General features: G+C 55.0%; 10 protein-coding genes across 10 annotated transcripts; 6 read left to right on the top strand and 4 right to left on the bottom strand.

The window, feature by feature from the left end:
• Nucleotides 1-381: 381 nt before the first annotated feature.
• BO70DRAFT_399906 (putative urea hydro-lyase/cyanamide hydratase) lies at nt 382-1196 on the bottom strand (the record flags this gene model as incomplete). The annotated part of the gene is made up of 2 exons (XM_025546890.1): nt 382-590; nt 674-1196. The coding sequence occupies 2 exons, from the start codon at nt 1194-1196 to the stop codon at nt 382-384; spliced, it is 732 nt and encodes a 243-aa protein (XP_025395656.1).
• Nucleotides 1197-2488: 1292 nt separating this feature from the next.
• Nucleotides 2489-4605, top strand: BO70DRAFT_432353 (Zn(II)2Cys6 transcription factor). The gene is made up of 4 exons (XM_025548311.1): nt 2489-2698; nt 2836-3339; nt 3400-3543; nt 3622-4605. The coding sequence occupies exons 1-4, from the start codon at nt 2639-2641 to the stop codon at nt 4438-4440; spliced, it is 1527 nt and encodes a 508-aa protein (XP_025395655.1). The 5' UTR covers nt 2489-2638; the 3' UTR covers nt 4441-4605.
• Nucleotides 4606-4720: 115 nt separating this feature from the next.
• On the bottom strand, nt 4721-5993 carry BO70DRAFT_343954 (uncharacterized protein; the record flags this gene model as incomplete). The annotated part of the gene is made up of 3 exons (XM_025541441.1): nt 5580-5993; nt 5413-5511; nt 4721-5351 (listed from the first exon to the last, which is right to left on the bottom strand). The coding sequence occupies exons 1-3, from the start codon at nt 5858-5860 to the stop codon at nt 4721-4723; spliced, it is 1011 nt and encodes a 336-aa protein (XP_025395654.1). The 5' UTR covers nt 5861-5993.
• A 703-nt stretch (nt 5994-6696) lies between these two features.
• BO70DRAFT_432350 (FAD binding domain-containing protein) lies at nt 6697-8472 on the top strand (the record flags this gene model as incomplete). Its single annotated transcript, XM_025548310.1, has 1 exon — nt 6697-8472. The coding sequence occupies one exon, from the start codon at nt 6697-6699 to the stop codon at nt 8470-8472; it is 1776 nt and encodes a 591-aa protein (XP_025395653.1).
• A 245-nt stretch (nt 8473-8717) lies between these two features.
• BO70DRAFT_144643 (uncharacterized protein) lies at nt 8718-9602 on the bottom strand. Its single transcript, XM_025538149.1, has 2 exons — nt 9047-9602; nt 8718-8930 (listed from the first exon to the last, which is right to left on the bottom strand). Exon 1 carries the CDS (start codon nt 9481-9483, stop codon nt 9082-9084), a length of 402 nt encoding a protein of 133 aa, XP_025395652.1. The 5' UTR covers nt 9484-9602; the 3' UTR covers nt 8718-8930; nt 9047-9081.
• Nucleotides 9603-9757: 155 nt separating this feature from the next.
• On the top strand, nt 9758-13045 carry BO70DRAFT_365624 (AFI1/MesA family protein). The gene is made up of 3 exons (XM_025544114.1): nt 9758-10850; nt 10903-10963; nt 11017-13045. Exons 1-3 carry the CDS (start codon nt 10222-10224, stop codon nt 12688-12690), a joined length of 2364 nt encoding a protein of 787 aa, XP_025395651.1. The 5' UTR covers nt 9758-10221; the 3' UTR covers nt 12691-13045.
• Nucleotides 13046-13686: 641 nt separating this feature from the next.
• Nucleotides 13687-15861, bottom strand: BO70DRAFT_374012 (putative carboxylesterase; the record flags this gene model as incomplete). Its single annotated transcript, XM_025544948.1, has 3 exons — nt 13687-15075; nt 15139-15431; nt 15843-15861. The coding sequence occupies 3 exons, from the start codon at nt 15859-15861 to the stop codon at nt 13687-13689; spliced, it is 1701 nt and encodes a 566-aa protein (XP_025395650.1).
• A 1236-nt stretch (nt 15862-17097) lies between these two features.
• Nucleotides 17098-18651, top strand: BO70DRAFT_144608 (DNA/RNA non-specific endonuclease). The gene has a single exon (XM_025538148.1). The coding sequence runs from the start codon at nt 17346-17348 to the stop codon at nt 18354-18356; it is 1011 nt and encodes a 336-aa protein (XP_025395649.1). The 5' UTR covers nt 17098-17345; the 3' UTR covers nt 18357-18651.
• Nucleotides 18652-19431: 780 nt separating this feature from the next.
• Nucleotides 19432-21907, top strand: BO70DRAFT_389976 (putative serine peptidase, family S28). The gene is made up of 3 exons (XM_025546119.1): nt 19432-20142; nt 20189-20403; nt 20467-21907. The coding sequence occupies exons 1-3, from the start codon at nt 19927-19929 to the stop codon at nt 21746-21748; spliced, it is 1713 nt and encodes a 570-aa protein (XP_025395648.1). The 5' UTR covers nt 19432-19926; the 3' UTR covers nt 21749-21907.
• Nucleotides 21908-22196: 289 nt separating this feature from the next.
• BO70DRAFT_343938 (MYG1 family protein) lies at nt 22197-23584 on the top strand. The gene is made up of 2 exons (XM_025541440.1): nt 22197-22390; nt 22478-23584. Exons 1-2 carry the CDS (start codon nt 22299-22301, stop codon nt 23505-23507), a joined length of 1122 nt encoding a protein of 373 aa, XP_025395647.1. The 5' UTR covers nt 22197-22298; the 3' UTR covers nt 23508-23584.
• Nucleotides 23585-23646: the final 62 nt, after the last annotated feature.

Raw genomic sequence — 23646 nt, 5'->3', positions numbered from 1 at the left:
ACACCCATTTTCACCCCCCACCGCTTTACTGACCAGATACAGAGCATCTCTAATAGTAGTAGGCATAAGCTTAATTGCTGTACCTCCTGTCAGGATATTGGGTAATTGAACCATTTTGAACGAGCTCCTTTCACAGCCTTACATAGAACCCGGGGCAGAGTCAAAGAGATACCAACTTCGAGCGCTCAGCCCATCGGATAGGGGAACACAACAGATCGATCAAATCCAAGGATGAGGACACTAGTTGCATTCTCGGGATGCAAACAACATCGAAGGGTTGAACTGTTTGAATGGCAAAGACATCGTTGGCATGGAAAAGGGCCTCGATATGCACATTTGATCCCTCTCGCCTGTTTCGAATATCCCTCCGACCGACCTCAATCACTCGTAAGGGGACATGAGAGTATTGGATAACACCTTCGACGGGAAATCTTCTATGCCCAGCGCCGTTGTGTGAGCCCAGGGCTTGATCTCGAGCTCCCTGTGGATCGTGGAAGCAAAGCAGTGGCTCCATTTGAGGCGAGGGAAGTGCAGGGAAACATCATCGATAGTCGACGGATGAACTAGGTCTGCGTAGAGACCAGTGTTGTCTGTTTCAATGAACGACTAGCGTCAGCCGGCCATCAAGCTTCCCGAGGCCCGCGATATCGCGGACAAATGTCTAGTCACTTACCAAAGATTGTAGCCAGTTGCAGCAGCTGTCCGAGAGCCGTGATCCTTCCCTTTTCACAAAGATCCTGGTGACGAATGATCGCCTCTGCCACGCTCTCCGCCTGTTCTTTTGGTGCATCAGGGCCGGTATCGGCTTTTTGCAGGACATCCAGAGCGAGGAAGGCACCATAAAATTCGAAGCTCATCTTTGTGGCGTGGAGGTTTTCCTCGGTTGTACCAATGTCGTGGAGCAGACAGGCAAGCAGGTATGTTTCGTCGGTGAAATTCCAGGCGGGAAACCTGTACTGCTTGATTGCCAGACCATAATGGTAGACCCGCAGGGAGTGGTTGTATGTAGGCTCGGGGAGATGCGATCGAGCGTACTCGTTGATGCGCTCCGCAAGCGCTGTGGATGGGATTGGGGTCTGGGTCACTGGAATAAAAGGTGGGGGTGTCGTGGGAGCATTCGTTGCGAGAAGAGTAGATGCGGATGCGTGGACGGGGCTGAGGCCGTATGTAGTTTCGGATGTCGTCTCTGGAGGCATTATTATTGTCGTCGCTTGTGTTCGAAGTGAAAATGAACTGGTGGTGAGATGATGATGGTATTGGATGGAAATCCTGTGAATGCGCAAGTGGCGGGGTTATAGTCCATCCATCCCGATGCGTATGACAGAATGCGGGGTGAAGGCTCGCCGTGATGAGCCAGACGCTGACCAATGGAGGAGGCCTCGACGTCGAGCCATAGTATGTCACCTCCAGTACGAGTGCACGACTTGATCCTGCACTGATGTAAGCAAGTAAATACGGGCTCGATGCTTGAAACAAACAGTAACAGTAAGTATAGTTTGTAAAGTTCAATTAGAGTCTGTCGACGATTACTCTATACGAGTGTGGTTGCAAGCCGGCGCTCTGAGACATCCATCAGTATCTGGATGCGACCCGTGAGAGTGGATCACAGCCGTTATCCTCTTCCAATAGTAGGACAGCAGTTTTCACCCGGTCGATGCGGGCATTGAGGGACACGAGTTGAGCTGCCGAAGACATGACTACTATGTCTATCAGAGAGCATCCGAGCGGGGTTGAGCCTGGGCGCCCGAGTCGGTTGCCCGATTAGGCAACGTCGGCGCTCTGACTGGCGCCGAATACGAAGCCCTGCAGATCCAGCCATTCCAGCCCAACTGCCAGGCCCCCGACGCTTGCAGCTGGAAGTTACTATGAACAAGCTTGGTGAGAATCTGCAATCTCAGCAATAATACTCCGTAATAATCCCTGGAATCCCTGGGATCTGCCGATCTCCCCCCATTTCTGATCTTGGACTTGGGACGCCGAGCCGCAGGGTCTTCACCCGTCCCGGTCGGGCACAAGGACAATGACACGCACATGGACACGTTGTGACTGGATAACTGTTTGATTGGAGATAGTTTTACTGTCCTCTTGGGAGAAAAGTAACTTTGTTTGCTGAAGTATTAAAGATATTCTGATGTACTAGCCTTGTGACTGGGAGGGGTTGACGATACACACAGATGGGCGGCGTGGGTCGACTGTCGGGCCCGCGCGAGTCATGTAAGCGTATTACCTCCTGCGCCATGGACTTGTGCTCCGGCAGTATGGAGATACTTTACAGCCCGGGGAGCAGCGCCGTAACCCCCTTACCGGCCAGCGCCGTCACGGGAGGTAGTAGTTGATCGCCGGGGCGCGCGGCCGCGCCCAGGCTGACCGGGCTGCAGCGAGAGAACGCGAGCAAACGTGGTTGATGAGATATGGCGGGTCAGGTTAACATGGATGGACCGCGCCTGCGAAAACCCAAGTCTCTTTCGAGCCAGGCTTTCAAGGAACTGGCGGATCGCCAAACAGCAGGACGGTCTCTGGAAGGCGCCCCGGTACGGTGTAGTTCGCTTCGCACTACATCAGGTCATGGGCTTGCAGCTGTCAACAGTCAACTTGTCGATTCCGTTTCTAGAACTTTTCGTGCAGACTACAGTGCGCGATGGTCTACCGGGGGAAGCCCAGCACAGCCTGCGATCGCTGCCGCGGACGACGCTTGAAGGTACGTCCGACCGACTACTCAACCCTTTCCTTTTCCGGTAACCCAGTTGGGAAGGGTTGCCGGTGCCTGCCTGCCTGGAGGCGATCAACGGACCAACCAACCATCCAACACCCTCACTAAAACATCCACTCCCGTAGTGCGACCGAGTAAGGCCCTCGTGCTCTCAATGCATCCGGGCCCAGGTGGACTGTCCGGGCTATCGAGACACGGCGGAACTGAGCTTCCGGGATCAGAGCGAGGAGGTGATCCGTAAGGCCCAGGCGAAGCATCGGGCCCGCAGGTCGCCAGGGACAGAGACAATCAATCAGCAGCTGGACAGAAAGGCGATCTCTCTAGATGTTGTATTGTCATCACCACCCGAGGAGCTGGCAAAGGGTTATTTCTTCACCCATTTTGGCGGCGGTCATATGCCATACCTCTTGGACTTGACCCGGAACCAGGACAACGCGCCGATCAATGCAGCCCTGACAGCGGCTGGGCTGGCGGCATTGTCCAATCTCCGTATGTCGCCACAGTTGATGCTGAACGCACGACGGCATTACACTGTTGCCTTGTCGCGGACCAACCATGCCCTCCAGGATACCGTCTTGGCCCGGAGGGATGAAACCCTGGCGGCAGTGGTGTTGCTGGGCATGTTCGAAGTAAGTTCAACGCCTCCTCGCTGCTCCCGACCTTATATCGCTCGCCCTGATACAGTGTAGATAATAACTTGCAGCGACGGCTCCTTTGCCGACCGCTGGGTGAAGCATATGGATGGTGCAGCACAGCTGATCGAGCTCCGAGGTCTGCAGCAAGTAGAAAGGTCAGCAGGGTTGCATCTATTTACCCAGTTGCGAGCACAAATTGTATGTTTCCTCCGGCGGTACGAGCTCCCGCCAACAATAAAGCTCGCGGATATAGTACTAACCCGTCTGCGCTTCCAGGTACTGAGTCGAATCTACCAGGAGCGGTATTGCTCGCCGATTCTAGCCCAACTGACCGAAGAGGCCCCCAAATACCGGGACCCCAACTATCGAACGATTGACCGACTCGGAATCCTTGTCATCAAGCTCAGCACCCTCTGCGCAGCCGTAAAAGATGGAACGATCCAGCAGCCCACCGACATCATCCGCCGATCTCTCAGCCTTGATGCGGACTTCATGTCAACCCTTCTGGCCATCCCCCCCACATGGGCTTACAGCACCGTCGAGGTCCCCCATTCCGAAGGCGGAAGTCGCATGCACTCCGTATGGGGAACCCGCTTCCACATATACCGCAACTTGACAATAAGCAGCGCTTGGAACAACTACCGTTCTGCCCGGCTTGTCATCCATGAACTGATAATCACCGCAGCCAAAAGTCTCCAGCACTCGTCGAACATGAATACTCGAAATGAGCAGGAAAGCCTGATTCTCCAAAGTGAACGGACTTGCCATCAGATCGTGGAGGATATATGCGCCAGTGTTCCATTCCATCTTGGCGCCACGGCAGGGGATGCGGATGCGTGCGGCGGGATTGCTGCTTCCCCGACGGGCGCCGGCGGGATCACTGTTGTGTGGCCGTTATTAATTGCTGCAAATTCCGGGTTCGCGTCCCCTACGCTCCGGAATTGGGTCACGGACTGCTTGGATAAGATTGGACACTCCCTGGGGATTAACCAGGCGCTGGCTGTCGCGCAGCTGTTGCGGAATGGGATGAGGACCAGATCGTTTGCATCTGTAGATTCCTCGGAAGATCTGTATCAGTGCTATAGGGACTACTAGTGTAGGCCTTGGTGATGAGGATTCAATACCGGAAAGGTATTGGTGGACAGGCTGTCTAAACGTGTGGGTATTGGCTTGTCGGACACCTTTTCATTCTAGGCTCGTGGCTTCAAAGTATCTCACATCGGTTCATTAGGCGCGTGTGTTGATATATACAGTAAATTTTATCAAAAAGAAATCCCAAACGCCAGTCTATTCACAGTCTGACCTTCCTCCTCAGCTAACATCAGCTTGGCCATCACCCCCCTCCCCCCCCCACCTCTCCAACCCCAACACCCAACTACCGCCCACCATAGTGTCGCTGGGCACTTTGAGCCGCAGCCTCGGCATAGGACACCTGATGATATGCCGTGTCGGTGGCGCCATGAACAGGACGACGCGGGACAGCAGCAGCAGCAGCAGCAGCGCGCGAGCTGGACCCGCGCGGATCCTCAAATAATACATCCGTCGACCGGGGCGTCACAACACCCAGGATAGTATACATCAACACGACCAGAAATTCCTCAATGGTAGCCATGCACAGACGAATCGCGACGCTGCCATCGACAATGGAGAACTGGCTATTATCTTTGCCGAAATCTCCGAGCAGACTGTACAGTAGCCGGACGGCAATGAGAGGCAGCGCGATCGCAACCACGCGATAGATGCGTCGCTGACTGGACACCATAATGTGGATTTCGCTTAGCGAGATCGACCAGAGCAGACACGTCGCGATGTAGATCGCGAGGAAGATGATTATGGCCGCGCGGGTTTGGGTCTTACCGCCTGCGTGCTCGGAGACGTCTGATGAGGCCTGGTCGGTTCCCCCGCTGATGGCAAGGGCTAGGGCGATGATGGATGGGATGTGCAAGAGCTGTACGACTCTGCTGCGTCGGGAGACGGCGGTCGCTCGTTTGGAATATATCCCTATGCTGTCGGGGGTGAGTGCGATGTCCTAGCATTCGGGTGACAACTGGGATGAGTAATGCTTACAGCCTGTTGAAGATACCGAAGTACGCGCTCAGAAGCTGTATGACAATATTGTGCTTGGATTCTGGACCCGACGGCACATGCTGCGTGATCTCGTCGAAACTAATACGAACGCGGGTCAGAATGGAGCGGGGGATTGTAAAGTGCATGGATTGCAGACAGACACATACATTCGTTTCAGCAGACCCAAAGTTGAGAGAAGAAGAGGGGACAGGCCCACTGATTGCAGGATGGTGGCCCATTCCTTGTCGTTGGCGTTGTCAGGGTGTTTTTCGCTGAGTATCTCCATGATGGCACCGCCGATCCGTAGCGCGCAGAAGATGCAGAGGTAGATCCATCCCAGCTGTCTGTGGAAGCCATGGCGGAGAACCACAACGATAGTGACCAGTGCGGTGGGGATATAGACCACCAGCTCGGCAATGGCAACGCCATCTGAGGTGACAATAGCCATTGGAACAGGAACGGGTGAGTACTAGAATGCAAACCAGAAGTTGATGTGAGACGAATGAGGAAGGGCCACTAGGTATTCCGTGAACTCGAGCGGTTTTCAGAATGGCAGATGGCACCTGGGAGAGATTGTTGAGTAGGAACTGAATAAATAAATGCCTTCCATTCCCTGGGGTCGCACACGACATTTTATAGACCAGGTTTCATGATGAGACTCGAGTCGAGCTGGGTCCCCAGATGGCCTCGCCCTGGTGGATGCTCAAAGAGGCATGCAGGTAGACTGGGCTACAGTTCTCAGCCCCAGGCCGCCGAACACCGAAACTCACCCTTCTTATAGATCCCCCCGGCCAGCTCGCGTTTAACCTTTTTGGCTGTGGTGCCTCGCGCACACCCCATTGGTCGAGCGGCCCTTCCTCGTGGCGGGCCGTCGAAACACTTGCCTGATTAGGCAAGTGTCAGTCCGCCCCGGCCGGGCCACCAAGCTATCTAAGCTAAGCCTTGCGGTTGCCGGATAAAAGTGGGACACCGGACAGCCCGTCAGTCACGTCGACCGGATACGAGGCCAGACCCTCGTTCCTGCAACAATTGTTGGCATCAACATGTCAGAACTCATCACGCTCCCGCCTGGGAATCGACCTCGTCGGCCACAAAAGCACGCAGGCCTGATCTGGCGGTGACGGATGCTGGAGGGCTGAGTCTCGGTGGAGTCGGCTTCGAAATCCTGGATCATTGTCAGACAGTGAGGATCGGGGTATATAAACGAGGCCGGACAGAGGTGGAAGTGTTTGTTTCTAAGTCTCATCTTCCACCCGTCGTTCTTCCCTCTCCAAAAAGTCTACCATGAAGACAAGAATGCTCATCGTTCCCGCATTGACCGGTCTGGCCTTCGCCGCGCGTGCTTTAGCAACAGCCGATCCAGGCTACAACTGCCGCCCGGGCCAGAAATGTTGGCCATCAGCGCAAGAATGGCAGCAGTTCAACGCCACCATCGATGGCCACTTGTATCAAACTGTCCCGATCGCGGCTCCCTGCTATAAGAACTCTACCTACTACGATCTATCCGCGTGTGAGGCCGTGGAGGACTACTACGGCGACAGCATCCCAAGAGGAACACACTTCGGACAGACATACTGGTTAAACTGGGAAACCTGTGGAAACTCGGGCTGTGCTCTGCTGGAGAGCGATCCAAGTCAGACGCTGTACGGCACGTGCGCCACGGGAAGGCTGGCATCCTACTACGTCGATGTTAGGGAAGCGTCGCACACATCCGCCGCTCTCCTGTTCGCGCAGAAGCACAACATCCGCATCAGTGTCAAGAATACCGGCCATGATTTTTTCGGGAGATCGTCCGTGCCCAACTCGCTTGCCGTTTGGACGAAGAACCTCGACACGCTGGACTTCTTCGCCAACTTCACGGCGCATAACTGCCCCTCTGCCAACGGCCGGAATATCGGGGAAATGGGGGCGGGAGTGGTGGCGGGAGATGCGTATGAGTTCTTCAGCTCGCACGGAATGGACATCACGGGGGGGTATGAACAGTCAGTGGGGCTGGCAGGTGGCTTTGGTCAAGGCGGAGGCGTTGGATCGTTTACCACCACCCATGGCTTGATGGTCGACAATGCTGTGGAGTTCGACGTCGTCACCGCGGATGGCCAGTTCCGCACTATCAACGAGTGCAATGACCCCGAGCTGTTCTGGGCCATGAGGGGCGGTGGCGGCGGCACATATGCGGTCCTCCTCAAATATCGAGTGCAGGTGTTTCCGACACTCCCGATTCACACCTACACGTTTACGGCCAACTTCACAGGGGTGACTCCAAGCAACAACCGGACGGAAGATGTCTCTCTTCGCGAGATTCTCACAGCCCATGCACAGCATCAGGCTGCGTGGTCCGCCGAGCTGGTGACGGGACAGATCGAGTATTTCCCCGAGAGAGTCAGCGTCAGTCTGGTGCTTCCGTACAATGATGACGGCACTAAACTGAAATCTGCAACTGCATCGTTCGCCCAATTCCTGGCGAACAGAACAGACCTTTCTGTGGCCACCGATGGATATTCATCCTACGCCAGCTACGCCGCCTATCTCAACGTGACGACTGCGGTCGCAAAGGTCACGGAACCGTCCGGTATTTTCTCGTTACTCGCTTCGCGTTTGATCCCTCGCGAGGTCTTCACTTCTCCCGAATTAATAGATGCGCTGGCGGAAGGTGTTGCGGAAGGCATCGAAACCGCCCGAAGTGTTTTGGATCTCACCGGAACCCAGGTTGTGTTGGAATCGCCCCTCTCAAATCCCGACCTGAACGAAACAACGTCCGCCCTGCCCGCCTGGAGAAACGCGCTGTGGCATGTCATCCATGTCGGGGAATGGCTGGAACCGCTGGACGCCGATGCGCATCGGAATGCGACAGATGTGTTTCTCCGGATGCTGGACCCGCTCAAGGCGCTGAGCCCCGGTGGGGGGGCATATTTCAACGAAGCACACTTCGAGGAGCCTGATTGGCAGGAGACCTACTTTGGATCATTCTATGACCGGCTTCTGAAGGTGAAAAATGACTATGATCCGACTCATCTCTTTGACTGCTGGAGATGCGTTGGTTGGAGAGGTGAACAAGAGTAAGATTTAATCCCATTCGATTTGGGTGTGCACGTGCATACATTGGCTAACGGTTTCCCAGTCCGTTCTATTCATGCTACCAGGAGTGGTAGTCCTTCATGGGTTGGGTGTCTAGACATGGAGGAAAAGATGTTGGAGGGATGCATTCATCCTCTCTAACAGCGGTCTAAGTGACCGTGGAAGACGACCCCCATGCATTCTGTTGTTCTGATTCCTTGGACGCACAGGGTTGGTTTCATATAGACAAAATGGTTGCGGATGGGAATATTAAACCCACTCTAAGCCAAGCAAGCTAAAGTCGCGTCTTTGCGTGATAAATGAACGTACTCTCATGGTGAATCGAGCGATGCTATCTGGAGATGTGATCTCGCTATTTTCAGTGCCCCGCCGACAGGCCTAAATAGCCAATATAACTGACCAAGTCATCACTCGAGGTCCATTCCTCTGTCGCCATCTCGGCCCTGTCCGAGGTTAATCGTTCCCGTAGGCTTCGCAGATATATCATAACCGAGTTTTACCGTGCAAAAAAAAAAAAAAAAGAAAGAAAGAAAGAAAGACAGAGGAAACAAAAACTCACTAGCCACCAACCACTACGGCCAGGAGCAGTACCACCTAAATCTCCTCCCCATCATCACCATCACCCACCCCCCTCCACCACCGCCGAGTCTCCCGATACCACGTCCACCCCTCCACCGCCCCCGCCATACCAAGAACAGTAAACAGCGCGGCTTTGCCTATCTGCGTCTTAAAACTGAGATCGTACTTCCAGTGCTGCGGCTGGCCCGCATCACCGCTGCTGCTGTCGTTATCTGGGGGGACGTTTCTTGCAGATGTGTCCGTTGTCTTTCGGAAAGCGGAGGTGTGGGCAGAGAGGGAGAATGGAGCTATTGCTGTTGTTGCTGTTGGAATCTTTCGCGCAAGGGTGACGGCAGCGGGCCGATGGCTGGGGCGAGTTAGACTATGGAGGAGGGGATCGGGGCGTGGATGGAGAAGATAGTTCCGTATGGGGGTCATGGTGGTGGTATGGGATTTGAAAATCGCGTCCTGGACGTATCGGCGTCCGGGCGGCCTAGACTTTGACCGGTTCGCTGGCGCTGCGCTCGCAGGTGCCGTTTGCGGGCATGGGCGAGGAGATTGTTGATGGTGAGGAGAGGACGAGCACTCTGCACGTGACAATGACCTATCACGTGCTCTGCTCTGGAAGATTGGAAGTTGCTGTTGTATATTACCCCGCACTCCCTCCACCCCCTTCCCCTCCCCCATCAGAAGATTCACGACGAATCCCTCTGATTGAACAGCTCAGTCTACTTGACTTGAACCCTCCTCTTTTCAACTTCCCACCCGCCCTCGCACTCGGCCCGGTCATGCATGGAGGCCATGGCAGTCGGTGGTACTAATTTGCCTCCCGTCACCTTTCCCGCTGCGAAGATCACCGTCGGTGCGTGGGCTTTAGAGGCTGTCGTCCCCTTTCTTTCCCCCCTAAACCTATCCCGACTAATCCTCCGATCGACGAACTCCCCGTCCGCCCTTGCCTTTGTCCCGATTAAATAACCAACAGAACAGCAGCTCCAGTCGCCCGAGCAAGCTCCTTTCTGGCTTTTTATCCGAATTGGTCCAGTATATTGCCGTTCTCGCCGTTCTCGTCCTTCCTGTCCGCCGGCCGTCTGGAGCTCCCTGCCACCACCGATCCGCTCTCGATCTGAATAACACCCGTGCCTCCCTCCGATCCCTGTCGCCCTCCCTAGCAAGAAAATGAGCATCTTGCTGCCCTACCAACCGGCGGATAATACAGCGCATTCGCTTTCGGCCACTACCAGCCCTTCGAAGACCAATGACCTCCCCCGACTATCTCCCTCCCCTTCCATCCTCCACAGACGATCCCCGAGTAGCTCAGGGAACTCGGCGCGCCGTCGCTCGCTGGGCAATGGCTCGGCCGCTCTGTACCCCAAGTCCCAGCGGTGCAAGTCGCAGTACCCCCAGGACTCTTCCGAGCGCCATGTCGAGTACATCCTTGTGGCGTCCTTCCACATTGACCGCGGCCCCATAATGGAGCACCAGTACCCGGCTGCGATCAGTGGCGACGAGAGCATGTTGGCGGAGCTGATGCTTCCCGATCAGACACACGTCCGGAGCCAGGACTGGACTATCTTCTTCTTACACAAAGATACGAGCACCGATGAGAATGATGACGATTCAAGTACCGGCAAGAAGAAGAAAAAGAAGTCCCGGGCAGAGGGTGTGGGGACCGGAGATAGTGACAGCGAGGATGCGGACGGGTCGGCCGAGGAGGAGAGTGACGACGAGGAAGAGGGCGGCGAGGGGCCACCCTTGATGTATGTGCTCAACCTGGTGAATACAAAGCAAGATAATACAGTGAAGCGGTATGTTCAGCCCATGCGCCCTGTGCGGTATATCAATACTGAACAGTTTCAGAGGTGCGGTGGTCAAGGCCATGGCGATTTGTACACGACATTCTTTCCTTCATATATATAAAGTAGGTTGATCCGGAGGGAAAGCAGTCCCTATGGTCGCGCTGACAAGAAACAGCCTTTACTTCTTCTTGCCCTGGAAGACTATTTCAAGAATCCCTACCCCGAAACCCTAGCGACACTCTACAACTCCCTCAACGCCATGGATCTATCATTACTACCAAAACTGTCTCTCCTGGAACGGCTGATTCTACAGGCGAGCAACAGCAAAGATATATTCATTGAGAAGTTTGAGCAGATGATCCGGCAGCGACAAATCGAAGCAGGCGAGCCCTTCGATGATGAGTGCCCGCCATCACCCAAGAGAGCCGCCCCCCCTCGATACACATTACCCCGCGACACTCACGAGTTCGAGTCAAAGATTGTCTACAATGATATTCCCATCCCGGTGAAGGTACCGACTGTAATCTGGCCAGAAATAGTGGGCGACTTTTCCCTTATTAAACTCATCCAAATATTCTCCGCACCGCATTCGACCTCCCCGCAGCCCTTCCCTATCCATTCTCATCTCACCACCAGCGGGCCTTTTACCCATCCGATAATTATACTTATCAACGCGATGTTAACCCAAAAGCGCGTGATCTTCCTGGGTCACAACCGTCCGTCAGGGGAAGTGGCGGAGGCGGTGTTGGCGGCTTGTGCACTTGCGTCAGGTGGTATTCTGCGCGGTTTTACAAGACATGCTTTTCCTTACACCGATCTGACGAAGATCGATGATCTCCTCCGGGTGCCGGGATTTATTGCCGGAGTGACCAATCCCACATTTGCCAACCATCCAGAGTGGTGGGACGTTCTCTGCGACCTACCCACAGGTCGGATAAAGATCAGCAGCCATATTGAGCCCGCGCCTGTTACCGAAGGGCTCTTGTATTTCCAGCAGCAAGCTTCCCTGCACCACCACCACATGTCGAATGCCAACACCGACCCTAGCGGGGATAATATATTCATGGAAGAGGTGCAGCGCAGCATCACCAACCGGTACGGTGAAAATGCCATTCGCGCCAAGTGGCGTGCCTATATCACCAAATTCACCCGGGTGGCTGCCGCCTTTGAAGAGACCGTCTACGGGGCGTCGAACCTATATGTGATAGGTCCCAACGAAGAACTATCTCCGGAAAGTCCGAGTGGTCTCCAGGCGGATCCCCTCGATCCCACAACGCTCCGAGGACACGGCTACGTATGGCCGGACGAGGGGGCTAAACAGCGCGAGCTGCTGGCGTCGGTGTCGAGGATCGAGGGCTGGCGGACAACGCGGTCGTATTATTCGTTCATCCAGGACATCGCGGCGATGTACTACCCGTCACGGCCGATCCAAAAGCCCGACCTGCACCACCACCACGACCGGCTTCGGGCATTGAGGCTCCCCCCAGCGGAAGCGGGGGCCATCTATATCTCATTCGCACACGCGGTTAAAGATTATGCTGGCATCTGCCAGCTCTTGACCGTAACGCCGGAGAACCAAGCGGGGCTCTTCTACATCAGCATGGGATTATTCCACCCACACCAGCCGGTCCGCGAGGCGACAGTGGAGCTCCTAGACCGAATCGCCGCGCACCCGGCGGGCCGCCACTTCTGGGCGCAGCTCAATCGATTCGCGAAGCTGGCGTTCTTCCGCACCAAGCGCGAGAAAGACGGGTCGCCGCAGAGCCCGGCGCTCGGGATGGGGCCAGAATCTTTCGGGCCGCAAAGCTTGGTGGGCGTGGCCCTCGGCGACGGTTTCCGAAAGAGCTGATGCACACATGTCTACCTCTCTTCCTTATCCTTACTCACGAACGATACCCTGTATCATCCACTCCCATAACGACTGTGACATGCTGACAACATTGTTTCTACCATCTCTTTTGCATCTGTTTGATATTTACATTTGCCCCACGGGGCTGGATATACCTCACATGTTCTGTTTGTAGGCTGGATATAGTACCTTCTGCACAACGAAACGCAGCATATGGGTCTGACAAGCCACGCCTTCCTTTTTTTTTTATCATTCTTGTTTATATTGCCGACTTAGACGTCTGCTGGCGCTCTGGCATGGCAGTGGAAATGCCAGTTAGATTGGATGAGTCAAAGTGCGCTATATTAATATGCAGATCAATAGATTAAGACATAGATATTAGAACTGCTGCGTTTGAACGGATGGAAGTAAAGCCAATCTTACCTATCAGGTAATCTAAGACCAGAAATAAATAAGAAGAAAAAGGCCAGTAGACCCTGTCATTACTATCTATAATTTCAGTCCCACCTCCAATCGAGCAGAGCATATACCATATCTGAACCCACTAAATCACAACAATCATCACCATTATCCATCTAATCCAAGACAACCCCTCACCCCCCTCAACTCCACACGTGATTGGTCACGTACCTTGTTCTGTTAGTTGGTCATGTGACCGTGGGCGTTTGCCCTGCCATCGCTCTGTAGTTGATCCTTTTCTCCTTTACCCCAGACTGTTGGTTAGGCGACGCTATCTAAGCTGCATGCAAGAGAGGGAATAAACCCTGCAAATCCACGGTCCGAAGGCTTTTTAAGGAACGAGCAAACTAGAACCGATATACCCAGTTCAACGGTAACAGTTATTGAAATGGAATCCCAGTTGGAGCTAGCTAGCGCCTGTTGTGCGGCCGAGCATCATCCCCCTCCTCATCCTCATCGTCATCCTCCTCTTCTTCTTCTTCTTCTTCTTCTTCTTCATCTAGACTCGAGCCAGTGTGCCTCCGACAACAGTCTACATCAAACCTCCATAGTCTCCTTCAGACCCATCCACAGCGCGCAATCCCGCAAAGAAGATTCCGGCACCACTTCCATGGCCGTGTCATTGGTCTGAAACCTCAGCCGCTCGCCGGTTCCCGTTCCCCAAGGGCCCCATTCCGGCGCCGTCCGGTACCGATTCGTATTCGGGTCCAGCGTCTGGATGAAGCTGATGAAGTAGTGCATGACAATGGGGATGATCTCCGCGTTGTAGGACAGATACGACGATTGACTGCTCAGGGTGCCCGTGGATCCCGCCCCAAAGATAGCTGGTAGCTCAAAGGTATGTGGCACCCCGATCCCAGCCGCAAGATTCGCCTCGTCGAGGATGTTCACTCGGTAGTTCCAAACCGTCGCGCTTGAGGCGAACTTGGCCACGGACTCGGTGACGTGGTTCCCGGGGCAGGTAAATGTCGCGTCGCCATATGCGGCCGATGAGGCGCCGAAGGCGGCGGCGTGGTGCGGGATCGGTTGCTTACCGGGGGGATAGGCGGTATTAATCGTCTCGAGTTGCTGGGGGGTAAGGTGGGGGTAGTTATTTCGGAAGAACAGTGCCACGTCGGAGCTGTTGGTGGCGTTATATGCGAAGTTAGACCCTTCGTTCGTGGCGTCCCCTACCAGGACTGGGACTTTGACGAAGTGGCCCAGGTCGAAGGCGTCGTATAGCTGCTCGAGGATGAGGGTGCCGTCCGTCACTGGGAGCCAGTACCAGTCCGGCAGTGGGGAGCTGGTGGCCCCGGGAAAGGGCGATGCGATGTTTGCTGCCTGGATGATGGTGATGTCCTGCTCCCGCAGACAGTCTAGCGGCGCTGTGTGGTTCGAGCAGCCAGTGTCGTTTGCAAATCGGTCAAACTGGAACTCCATCTCCGGGACTGTTCGCTGGGTGGGCCAGAACGACGACTCGACTACCGCGCCGATGAACAGTTGGTCGTCCCGGCCGCCAGATGCGGCCAGGTGGTAGGCCACCGATCCCGCGCCGGCAGATACCCCGTGGATGACGATGTGGTCGGGATCCCCCCCGAACTGAGCAATATTCCGTCTGACCCATTCCAGGGCCTTTCGTTGATCCAGCAAGCCAGCGTTGAGGTCCCCATCCTGTCGCACCCGGTCGCTAGCCAGGAACCCCAGCGCTCCAACCCGATAGTTGAAGGTCACGAAGACGAGTCCATCTCCCGATTCCTGGATCACCTGGGTTCCGTTGTAGTTGGCGTTGGAGTTGTCCGCATACCCTCCCCCCTGGATGAACAGCCAAACGGGCAGCTTCCCTTGCGCGGTGGCAGCGGAAGGCCTGAAGACATTGATGAAGAGGCAGTCCTCGCTCAACTCCCCGGGCGTCTCGGTCTGATCGACCCCGATACAAAGCGGTCCGTACTGAGCCCAGCGATATCAGCCTCCCTCTGCTCGGCAGCAATAGATGTGTACCACTGATCGCACCTCCGTGGCACTTCCGAGCGTGTCATTTAAGATCGGGTCTTGAGGTGCTCGGAATCGGAGGTCGCCCAGGGGGGGTGCGGCGTAGCGCATGCCCAGATACTCATCTACCCCTGTACCAGGACGGATGCCCTGGTATCTGGCGTACCCAAGATCAATGATGGGGGATCGACCCTGATGGAATGGGCCTGGGAGGGCGAATGCAATACCCTGGACAAGGGCGAGCCAGACAAGAAACCGCATGGTGGTGGTGGTGGCGGTAGTCGCTGCAATTTGCAGTTGTGATGCCTGAGACACTCGAGGTGGGAGATGTCCCCTTTTTTGGATGGTTTGTTTGAATACTTATAGCCGGCCAGGATTTCCCCCTTTTAGCCTGTGTCGGTTGATCACTCCCAATGTACCAAGCGGGGTCTGCATGAGACTGCAGGATTAAATCCTGCAATTGGAAAGCTCGGAGTCCCGGACTAGATTTCGTGGTGCTGTCTGCATATATATATGCCCAGTAACAAGTGGGAATTACTGCTACTAATATGACGACGACGTACAGGGCTAACAATCGCAGGGAAAAATAAATAAGCTATGAATTAAACCCCGACATTCCATTCTGTAGCCCAACCATATACACAAGCTTCAACACATCTCTATAACCACTTCGCTAAGATCTAGGTCTACTGGAACCGCCTTGTGGAGGGGATACGTGTTCATACGACAAGGAGAGGTCTTCATGGAGACGCAATCCCATATTCAGCCCCCACAGCCTTTATAAGCTCCATCGAAAAGGCTGGCTCTATATCACATCCGCGAGCCAGGAGCTCGGTCAAAGTGGTATCTGGGGTTAAGGGCAGAGACGTTATCGTTGGGGGATCCTGTGGAGAGGCGCCGTCAGGCGACAACACGATTGCATCCATGTCCGGGACCCACGCTTCCGGTGTCTGCCCTTCGCCAAGCTGCTCCACCTGATCACAGATTGCATGGAACTCCGCTTCAGTGATGGTCGTCGACCGTTGGAGCAGGAGGGGACCTTCCACCGCTGCGATGAGCTCCTCTGCCTCCCTGCCAAAGCACTGAATGCCATCAAACAAGATGTAGACCGCCTGGATAGGAGTGATGGGAAAATTCAGCATATTGCACAGCTGCACGCGATCCCTCAGATTCGAGACAAAGCCTTCGAGGGAGGACCCGTCCTGGGGGCCTGCAAGCAAGCGGCCAAGGTCGATGGTGCTCCGCCACACCTGGCTAGCCTCTGAGACGCTAACATCACAGACTATACCTTCAACTACCTTCATGAATGTGGCCGGAATTGCGGGCTCAAAAAGGATAAGATCGACCTGTGCCAAAATGACGTGTGAGGTGCTGGCACGCAGCCATTGAAGCAGGGCCTGCTCAATGAGCATGAAGGGCACGAAGCCAGCCTCGTCAATCTCCGGTCGTAGACCATCAAGATCGATCATTCTTGTAAGACCCCACCGGTCCAGCCTGTGTCTCACTTGCCGCCTCCACGAGATATAGTCTTCGTGGCTTTGGAGCGCCTGGATTGGCGGCCCAAGATTGAAGGTTTCCGCGATGAGAGGAGAAATACTGCGAGACATTGCGATTTGAGACATTGTACTTTGGAAGTTGATGTTGGAAGTCGATTTGGAAGTTGATTTGAGCAAAGAACCTGTATATAAGCTGTATATGAGAGCCAGGAGCCTGACCGGTGGCCAAACGCGCATTTATATAGTAGCACTGCCATAAGTGGTGTTGAAAGAATCAAAATCTGAGCAGACAGTCCCCTTCCGTTCTGCGGGAAATATCTTCTCTTGCCATCTTTGCCCTGAGCGGGAGCTAGATGGGGAAACGCCGGAACGCATTTGTTTGCATTCTCCAAGGGGACATGAAAGGGGGATCTGAAAGCCAGATTGGTTTCATGAAGCCGTTGTTCAACTGAGCATCACACACAAAGAGGCCTTGGGATAGCCTAGGACCTGTCAAAGATGAGACAATAGGCCATTGTGGCAGCTCGCCTGACAAGGGATGAAACGAAGCCATCCACAATGAGACCACAGCAAGGACGGCAGAAGATCCCGCCACGTGATGTCACATGATGACCCCGGGGTCCCCGGCATTCCGATATCCCCCGACGGAATTTCTTCTCTTCTCTGTCTCCGTTCCCTCTCTTCCCTCTCTTCCATCTGCTGTTGTCCCTCGCGATCTCCATCTCCGCCATCATGTCCAAGGCTACGGTCGCAGCCATCGCGGCTGCCAGTGCAGCCACCGGTGCCGGATTGACCGCTCTCTTTTACTCCTCCCCTAGACCCCAACCCCAACCCCAACCCCAACCTCAACCTCAACTACCACAGCCGCCGCCGCAGCAAAGCCTTCCTCCGCCCGCCGCCCTCAAGACCCTCCACCCCCAACCCGCCGCTCCCTCCCTCGCCCCGAAACCCGCCAGTGGCCCCGTCGACCCAGCTGGCATCTACCAGTACGGCTTTCCTGGCCCCGTGGCCGACACCCTTCTCTCCAGCCCCCTGGCCGGCGCCTACGACCGGCGGATGCGCAATCCGTCTTGGGTTGCCGAACATATCACACCGCAATCCCTCGCGCAGAAGAACGCCGACCGCAAAGGCAGCACTTTTTTCGAAGACACGACTATCCCCCCCCTCTTCCGAGCCAAATTGGCCGACTACTTCCGCTCCGGCTACGATCGGGGCCACCAGGTGCCCGCCGCAGACGCCAAATGGTCCCAGGACGCGATGGACGCGACCTTTGCACTGTCCAACATGTGCCCTCAGGTGGGTGAGGGCTTCAATCGCGACTACTGGGCACACTTTGAGGACTTCTGCCGTAACCTGGCCAAGAAGTATCCCTCGGTTCGCGTGGTGACGGGGCCGCTGTATCTGCCTCATCGAGACCAGGATGGCAAGTGGCGCGTCTCGTACGAGGTGATCGGCAACCCGCCGAACGTGGCCGTACCAACCCATTTCTACAAGGTTATATATGCGGAGGAGAGCCCTGCCACGGCCGGGAAGGTTGCGCTGGGGGCTTTTGTCTTGCCAAATGCACGCATCTCGAACGACAAGCGGTTGGCTGAATTTGAGGTCCCGCTGGAGGCCATTGAGAGGGCGAGTGGGTTGGAGTTTGCGGCCAAGCTGGAGACCGGTCGTCGTAAGCGTCTGTGCCAGGAGATTAAGTGTGATATTGTTGTCCGGGAGTTCAACAATGCCAACAAGCGGTCCTAACTCTCTCCGTCCTCTACGCTGCTTGCTCATAGTGCCACCACACCGTTCTCGGTTCAGTTGTCAACTCTCGGGGAATGATACCGAGCCCCATCGAAACTTGTCTGATCCATCGCATTAAGTTGCACCTGCCATTCGCCTTTGCCTGTTTTGTAGACCCTTCCTTGTCTCTGCAGAGAGCCTGCAGGTGACTTTGGCCTTGGGCCTTGAGATCAGTCTAGTCAACCTCATCCAGGCCTGTCTCTCTTGCAGTGGGCCAACTCATGCTTCCACCTGCACCGAGCTGACGTTTGTCTTCCAGGATGTAACCTCGTAGCCGGCCTGCTCCATGGTCCTGAGTGCCATTTGAACCTTGCGCGAGCCATAGGCGGCCCCTGAAACGCAGCCACTGACCGTGTTGGCGATATTCTAATCAGGGCCGGATTCGGCTCTGGGGATACGGCCGAACCTACCTGTTATGGTCTGGATGTATTGTATATCGTAGTGTGACATCAATCGTGATCGCAATTCTATCCCGGGGATGACACCTCTCTTAATGGCCATGGGGCACGGATCCTACACGGTCGCCCCACCTGTCAAAGCAACCGTGAAACATGCAGAACTCCGGGTGCAGAGGAATGTGTGGCCGCGAGCTTGTCCCACTCTGTGATGAGATAGACGGATTCCTGCTTGAGCCACATTGCCATTCTACGCCATTCCAACCGCGCCTTGCATTCCTGTGTTCCTTGGAAAAGCCGTGCCTTCGAAGGGCTTGCTTGAATCAGATCCTGTGGTCTAGGTCCAATCCGGTCAACTTCCTCGTTGGGAAACTCACATATATATATATATAGATATATATATACACGTCTGAATCCTGTTCGCTATGCTCCACCGCGCTGGCGTGACTCTGCCGGAAGGGTTATCATAACCCCGCGCTCTGTTAGTACTCCGTATCTAGGGCATTACGCGCGGCTCCTGGCCTTCTCCCATTGGGGTGTTGCCCTTTCTCGGAGAATTTCCCCTGTTTCACCGCAACATACTGGTGGTCGACCACTCTACGACAGGGAGAGTAGAAGCCAGCGATCTTGTTTTACTTATCTTCGAAGTCGTACTACGTACACTCAGTCCATTTCTACAGAATTGATGGTGGCATCAATCAGATCGTGCGCGCATCGATACCATGTGGAGGCTGGCCGCCCTGCAAAGCATTCCAGCCATCCCGAATAACAGTGATCGACGGAGTATGCTTGGCAACTGATTTTGCTGAACTGCATGCCAATCTGGAGAGTCCGTGGCTTGCTCCCTCCCGCCCGAAGCCGCCGTTGCACAACCCTATGCGTCGGCAATGGGCCTGTTATTTGACTCCTCAGCCTTTTTTCCGCATACGACAGATATGTCTCAGCTGATCTGGCAAGGATGGGCTCCTTCAAGGCACCATGCCGTCCGACATTGGTGGCCGAAACCGTCTCCTGAGCCCATATATTCTCAGATCAGCGCGATAACTAAAATGCCCTTCTTCCCGTGTCTGCCCTAGTTTCTTTTCTTTCTCTTTCCTTGTCTAGATGTCCCTTTCTACCGTCCAATACCGCCCAATATGCATTACTACTCTCTGTGTATAGCAGTGGCCGGCCTGCTAGTTACGCGACCTGTTGTGGGCTCAAGGCACGGAAAAACTCCCTTTGGTCGAGATCTGCAATTACTGGCGCAGCTGGGCATCAGTCCAGACCTGAGAGGATTTGGCCATCATGACCTTCAGCAGTTGGTGTCCCACTCGGCCATGGCCACCGCCTTAGAGGCTGAAACCATCACAGTATGATCAACATCTTCGGCCTATATATGCTCCTGACCTGATCTAGATTCCTCTTGATCATGATAATTCATCTGCTGGTACATACGAGAACCGGTTTTGGGTGAACGATGAGTTCTTCGAACCTGGAAAGCCCATCATGTTGTACGACGCCGGGGAGACAAACGCCGAAGCCACGGCCTATGCACACCTCACGTCTTCCCTGTCCTTCTTCCGGCCGATGCTGGAGGAGTTCCACGCGATGGGCATAGTCTGGGAGCACAGGTCAGTCCGCGCGACTCTCAACGGGGGACTGAACATGGGCTGACGGTCTGACCACACGCGCAGATACTACGGAGAATCCACCCCGTGCTCCATTGACTTCGACACGCCCCCAGAGACCTTGAAATACCTGGATACCAAACAGTCCCTGGCCGACATCCCTTACTTTGCCCGTAATTTCAGCCGCGAAAGCTACCCCGACGTCGATCTGACCCCGCAAGGCACACCGTGGATCATGGTGGGCGGCTCCTACGCTGGAGTGCGCGCCGCGCTGACTCGCAATGAATACCCGGAGACCATCTTTGCCGCCTTCTCCTCATCCGCTCCCGTGGAGGCCCGGATGAATATGACGATGTATTTTGACCAAATCTACCGCGGAATGATCGCCAGTGGATGGACTAACTGCACCTTGGACATTCGCGCGGCACTGAACTATATCGACGATCAGCTATCAAGCGATGAGACCGCGTCCTCGATTAAGCGACTTTTCTTCGGGTCTGGCGCCGAGAACAACACGAACGGCGACTTCACCGCTGCCCTCACCGGGATATATGGATTCTTCCAGAACTATGGAATGGCCGGGGGCACCGGGGGACTTGGCTCGTTCTGCAAGTACCTGGAAACCGACCCCAACACGAACAAAACCGCAGGTGCTGACGGCCTGGCCACTATCTACGGCAACAAATTTATGGCTGAACGGTGGGCGCAGTGGCCGGTCTTCACAGAGCTGGTCAACGAGAACATGGACACCAACTGCCAGATGTTGAACACGTCCCGGACGCTTGATTGCGACTTCTCCAAGCCGTATGGCGATGCTTCTGCCATCAGCTGGACGTGGCAATACTGCTCCGAATGGGGATTCTACCAGGCCAACAACGAGGGGCCCCACGCCCTTCTCTCGCGATACCAGACCCTGGAGTACCAGCAGGAAGTGTGTAACCGGCAGTTCCCCAGCGCCATCCCAAAAGGGCTATTACCTCCTCAGCCCCTGACGGAGGAGCTTAATCACGAGCATGGCGGTTGGACGATCCGACCCTCCAACGTGTATTTCAGCGGCGGCGAATTCGACCCCTGGCGCAGCCTGTCGCTGCTCTCCACCGAGGATGTCGCACCCCAGGGCATTCAGTTTTCTAGCCAGATCCCCGATTGCGGTGTGAAGACAACTCAGGACACGGTCTTCGGGTACATCATGGAAAACTCCGAACACTGCTTTGACTTCCAGGCCGCTGAGACCGTCGGCAAGCTCTCCCGCGGCATCTTCACCTCCGCGTTGCTGCAATGGCTGCCATGTTTCGGACAGCAGACTGCTGTCCACCCAACCCGGCTTGAGGGGGAAGGGGCCGTGTGATGGAAGCCTACCTACCTATCTACCCCGGGCTGCTCAGAACTTGTATATATCTCTGTTTTGCTCCAGCTGTTGATAGTTTTTGTAGAACTAAACCGAGAATGCTGACAAATATCCATGATGACTCTAAATTTGAATGAAGATAAACATGCTCCAGGCAGGAGCCTTCTCTGTGAAGGGTTGAAGAAGAAGGTTAGCCATATGGTCTCATGTCCGCATTATCTAATCAAATCAAATCACGTGGTATATCTTCATCTCACAATCGTGCCGAGAAGAGAAGGCGGTGGGCGAGGCTGCGGGGACAGCCTCTCACATGCTCTTGTAAGCCCTTCACGACAAGCCCTAAGTCATGACCCTTCTTCTTTAGGCAGGCGGCGTCCTCCCCGGCGGCCTAATCATACATTGTGGATTTCAAACTGTACGGGTTTGCCACCCGAGCTACGGAGTACTACTAGTGTCTAGTTATTTAGTCAGTTACGCCCGGAGGAACTTATTTTGCCGAATATCTAATCCAGTCCTCAATTATTCCCTCAGATTGATTCCGCCTTGGTGTATGCTTCGGTTGCGCCAACTCTGCTTTAAGATGGCCGAGGAAACAGCTGCTAAGAAGGTTAAGACCTCCTCTCCCTTGATCGGGACTCACAAGTAGGTGGCTGTCTCGGAAGCTTGGCAGAAGTTCCCTCCTATGATAGATTCAAGCTTTAAGACTGATTGATAATTGTTGCTGGCCAGTGGTCACTTCCACGCCGACGAAGCTCTCGCTGTTTACCTCCTCCGTCTGCTACCGACCTACTCGTCCTCCTCCCTCCTCCGCACGAGAGATCCGGCCCAGCTAGCGACCTGCCACACCGTGGTCGATGTGGGCGGGGAATACGACCCCACTAGTAATCGCTATGATCATCACCAGCGTACTTTCGCGACCACCTTCCCGGATCACAACACAAAGCTGTCCTCCGCGGGGCTGGTGTACATGCACTTTGGCCGGGCCATCATCGCCCAACATACCTCGCTACCCTTAGACCACGAGGACGTTACCCTGCTGTATGAGAAACTCTACACCGATTTCATCGAGGCCATCGATGCCAACGATAATGGCGTCTCCGCCTACGACCCCGCAGCCATCTCTGCCGCCAACATCGAGAAGCGTTTCAAGGACGGTGGCATCACGATCGCTTCGGTGGTCGGTGATTTGAATAACCCGGACCCCACCTGTCCTCCCGGAGAGCCCCAGGACGAGGATAGCCTGTTCTCCAGGGCTAGCACCTTCATTGGGAATGTATTTACCCGCAAGTTGCATCACGCTGCTTCCTCTTGGCTGCCCGCGCGTACCACCGTCGGTGCCGCCTACCGTTCCCGTCGGGATGTGCACCCGTCCGGCCGTATCATTGTCCTCCCCCAAGGTGGCGTCCCCTGGAAGGAGCATCTGTACAACTTTGAGAAAGAAGCTTCTGGGTCGGCGGAGATTAAGCCTGAGGAGGAGGCTTATTATGTCCTGTATCCCGAAAGTACGGCGGAGGATTCCAAGTGGCGTGTCCAATGTGTCTCCGTCAACGAGGGAAGCTTTGTGTCTCGTAAGCCGCTCCCAGAGGCGTGGCGCGGTGTCCGCGACGCGGATCTCGATGGTGTCCTGGCTGCAGCGGCTGAGAAGCCTGGCCAGCTCAAGATCCCCGAGGGTGCTGTCTTCGTCCATGCGAGCGGTTTCATCGGTGGCCATAAGACGAAGGAAGGTGCGCTTGCCATGGCCATTCGCGGGCTAGAGTAATAGCTTTGTACTTTTGTCCTTCCAGAAATCTGTGTATAGATTTCTGAACCATCCTAGCTGGTTAATTTGAAGCGCCATATACCTGGCTATAAGCCTTCTCGTAGAAGGCCGGCGAAGCCTGGTCATATAAAATTCCAAG

The sequence above is a fragment of the Aspergillus heteromorphus genome (assembly GCF_003184545.1).
Source record: "Aspergillus heteromorphus CBS 117.55 chromosome Unknown BO70scaffold_32, whole genome shotgun sequence".
Taxonomy (NCBI): domain Eukaryota; kingdom Fungi; phylum Ascomycota; class Eurotiomycetes; order Eurotiales; family Aspergillaceae; genus Aspergillus; species Aspergillus heteromorphus.
This window is presented reverse-complemented; position numbering and strand designations above follow the sequence as displayed.